We start from the raw sequence: 3,569 nt of genomic DNA, 5'->3' as shown, positions 1-3,569 counted from the left end.
TTACTTGGCCATAAAAAGAGAATGAAATCATATCATTGGCAGTAACATGGATGGAACTGGAGGACATTATGTTAAGTGAAATAAGCCAGGCATAGAAAGACAAATATTGCATGTTCTAACTCACATATGGGAGCTAAAAAAGTTGATCTCATGGCAGTAGAGAGTAGAATAATAGATACCAGAGGCTGTGAAGGTTGTGTGGGTGGGAGGTGGGAGATGAAGAGAGGTTAGCTATTGGGTACAAATATACAGTTAAATAGAAGGAATAAGTTTGATAGCGGAGTAGAGTGACCATAGTCAACGACAATGTACTGTATATTTCCAAATAGCTAGAAGAGAGGACTGGAAATGTTCCTATCAAATAGAAATGATAAATACTCGAGGTGATGGATACCCTAAATATCCATTCTATGCACATAACAAAACATCACATGTACCCCATAAATATGTACAAATATTAGGTATCAATTAAAAATAAATAAATAACTCTTGAAAAACATTCCATATTTTTACAATGACAAAACCTTGCAGGATCTCACTCTGGCCTAATTCTCAGACCTCCCTTCCCACCGTCCCATCACTTACTCTGCTCTAACTCACCGCTTTCCCCTCAGGGCCTTTGTGTTTCCTGCTCAGTCTGACTAGAATGTTCTCACCCTGACACATGGCTTTACACCCTTACTCGACGTCTTTGTGCAAGCACGCCCACTACAAGACATGTTCCCTGACCACCCAAAAGCTGTTACTCTCACCCCATCACTCCTATTTACTTGTGTCTATATACAATTCTCTGATATTACTCACCTATTCATTTGCTTACGTGTTTAATCCATGTCTTGCCAACTGCCAATAAAATCCACAGGAGCAATGACTGTATCAGTCTTGTTCATTACCTGTACGTTACTGTATTGACAGTGCCAAGCACAGTGCCTTGCTCAGAATAGGCAATTGATACATATTTACCAAATATGTATTTTCCACAAAATACATACTGTCTAAAAATGTCTACTTTTTAGACAGTAGAAACACATAAAAGAAATCTAAATACAAAAGCAGAGCTGGAAAGCAGCTGGATTTAAAATAGGTGTTAAAAGTTTACACTGGGAAAGAAAGAGGGCACTCACTCCACTAAAAGGGGATGGAAATAAGGGAACAGAAATGAGGTGATTAGTAAGTGATGAAGTTTCTTTGATAGCCACTACCACGATCTTTATTTCTTTCCCAGGTCTTGGGAATTTTTATCCAACAGGTGTTGAGTCTTTGAAGGAAGTTTTTGAAACCACATCTCAGGGATGTGACTCCTCTCTGACCACGAGGGCTGTCCCTGACAATGATGGCTTCCCCTGCCTGCTTTGCCCTCACTCCCCTGGGTACCGTCTGCTTGTTTCTTTCTTCACAACCATCCAGGGCTCTGGCTCTTGCTCTAGTACGGTAATCACATCTGGCTTAGAAATGAAATTTTCTGCTTAAAAGAAATGACACATAGGTAGAATTTTTTGAAATATAAACATTTTTATAAAACTTGAGACCTGGTTAAGTTTATAATAAGTTACAAGTCAAAATGATACTGAGAAAAGACTTCAGCAAAAAATGAGAGGATTGCGTAAGAGACCAGCTATACTAGAAAAAGGAGTTAGAATCATTTAAACTCAAATAGGGTATTGTCCCTTGAGAGGAGATATATGTTAGTAGTTGACAGCATGAACCTTCACGGCAGACTGCCTGGTTCAAATCCCGTCTCTGCCACCCACTAGCAGTATGGCATTAGGCAAGTCACTTAAACTCTCTGTCCTTCAGTTTTCCCAATTCTAAAATGGAGATGATAATAATACCTATTTTACAGGATTCATACTAAGATTAAATAAGCTAATATATGTAAAATACTTCTAATATTGTCGGATCTATAGTAGCACAAAGTTAACTACTATTATGTTTATTATTATTACTTAATTTGCCTCCTTAAGACATGTATAGCTCATTCATAGTATATTCATTCAATGAAAAATACAAGTGTCATGGCCTGAAATTTTCAACCACAAAGCAAGTAAAGGAATGTCTGTTGAAGGAAATGGAATGCATCTACTTTAGTGTTAAATGAATTCTGTTGAGCCCATCAATATAACGTAAATCACAGAGGCGCTTTTGATAGAAAAATTCAAGCTACTGTTCTCTTTATAGATGCGCCAGAAAAAAACAAACACAAACAAAAAAACAGAACATCGACAGTAATTCTGAGATCAAACACAATATGCAACTCGGTTTCTTAAGACAATGATCATTCAGTTAATGTCCAAGATTTCAAATTCTGTCCCATGGTCATGAAGAGAGAGAGGCATTTACAGAGAGGACCAGCGTAAGGGCAGAGGGTCACTGTGGGCTAGGCAAGATGCAGGCGCTTCGCAGAGGTGCCCGTTTTCAACTCAACAAATCTCAAACATTCTTTCGGGAACAAGAAAAAGGAATTCAGCTACCCCTTAAAAGACAGCCCTGAAATTCAAGGTGAAGAAAGATAATATTCCAGAGAACAAATACTAAATTAATTGGGGCAGATGGGCTTACCCAGTGAGACCAAGTTACTGTAGTTCTCCGTCATCACATCCCTGTACAAGTTCCTCTGAGCTGGATCCAGGCACTCCCACTCCTCCTGAGAGAAGTCGATGGCCACATCCCTGAACGTCACTGATCCCTGAAACCACGAACACATGTATTATGATGAAATTAAAGACAATTGTTTCAAGATAGAAGGACAGGAGGTAAAGAACTGAACTGCAAGGAAGGAACAATATGGAAATTCACAGGGTGTCTGCAAGTTCTTGAAGAATCCTGCTGCTGTGGGATAATTTACTTTTCTCAGCATGTCTGGGAAGGGATAAAAGAAGCTGTTTTCCTACTAAATAACCACAGTGCCTGCTACATGCCTGCCTCACAAATGCTCTGTAAACGTGCATTTCTATACCAACTCTATCCTTTACAGTATAGCAACAACAAAAAAATTCCTGAAATTCCCTACCAAGTTTCATATAACGTAGCTATCTTAAAAATAGCATTTGCATACAACTGAGAAATGTTCTCAATCCTCCAGTTCACTATGGTATGAGATGATAACAATATTTTTTCTTGTCATGGCAAATGGTTTTTATAAGCTGCATAAAAGCCAATGTAAGAGACACATTAGATTTAATCATTTTTTCTATTTATACATTTAAGGTGGTCAAAGTCTCTAAGGTCCTCCCCAATTCTGGGAATCTATTAATACCATCACCTACCCCTCATACCCTGAATGATCTTCTCCCTGTTACTATCCACTGTGTTCACTGGTCATTTTCCTAAAAGCCTCATAAAGCAAATCACCTCATCACAGGTGGAGACTGAGGCCACTCTCTATCAAATTCTACCTTACCTACCTGGAAAGTTCAAGTATGTGGAAAAGTTTCAACGTTTTCCCAAGTATGGCCAAATGAGACAATCATTTCTAACTTCTCAAGCCCACAAGATGCTATTTCCCTGTGGGGACAGACTCCTCCACTGTTCCAGCATTTCTCCTGACCAAGCACTGAGCACAGAGTACA

The 3,569-nt window shown here is 38.9% G+C and overlaps 1 protein-coding gene across 1 annotated transcript in view; it reads right to left on the bottom strand.

Moving 5' to 3' along the window:
- Positions 1-3,569, bottom strand: part of LOC105820529 (zinc finger protein 780B-like) — a 12,529-nt gene that overhangs the window by 8,008 nt on the left and 952 nt on the right. The window contains 2 exon segments of the mRNA XM_012657022.1: positions 1,370-1,462; positions 2,560-2,686. Coding sequence (XP_012512476.1) covers positions 1,370-1,462; positions 2,560-2,686 — 220 coding nt within the window.

The sequence above is a fragment of the Propithecus coquereli genome, unplaced genomic scaffold (genome assembly GCF_000956105.1).
Source record: "Propithecus coquereli isolate 6110/MARCELLA unplaced genomic scaffold, Pcoq_1.0 Scaffold53, whole genome shotgun sequence".
Taxonomy (NCBI): Eukaryota; Metazoa; Chordata; class Mammalia; order Primates; family Indriidae; genus Propithecus; species Propithecus coquereli.
Note: the sequence above shows the minus strand (reverse complement) of the source record. Positions and strands in the feature narration are given on the sequence as shown.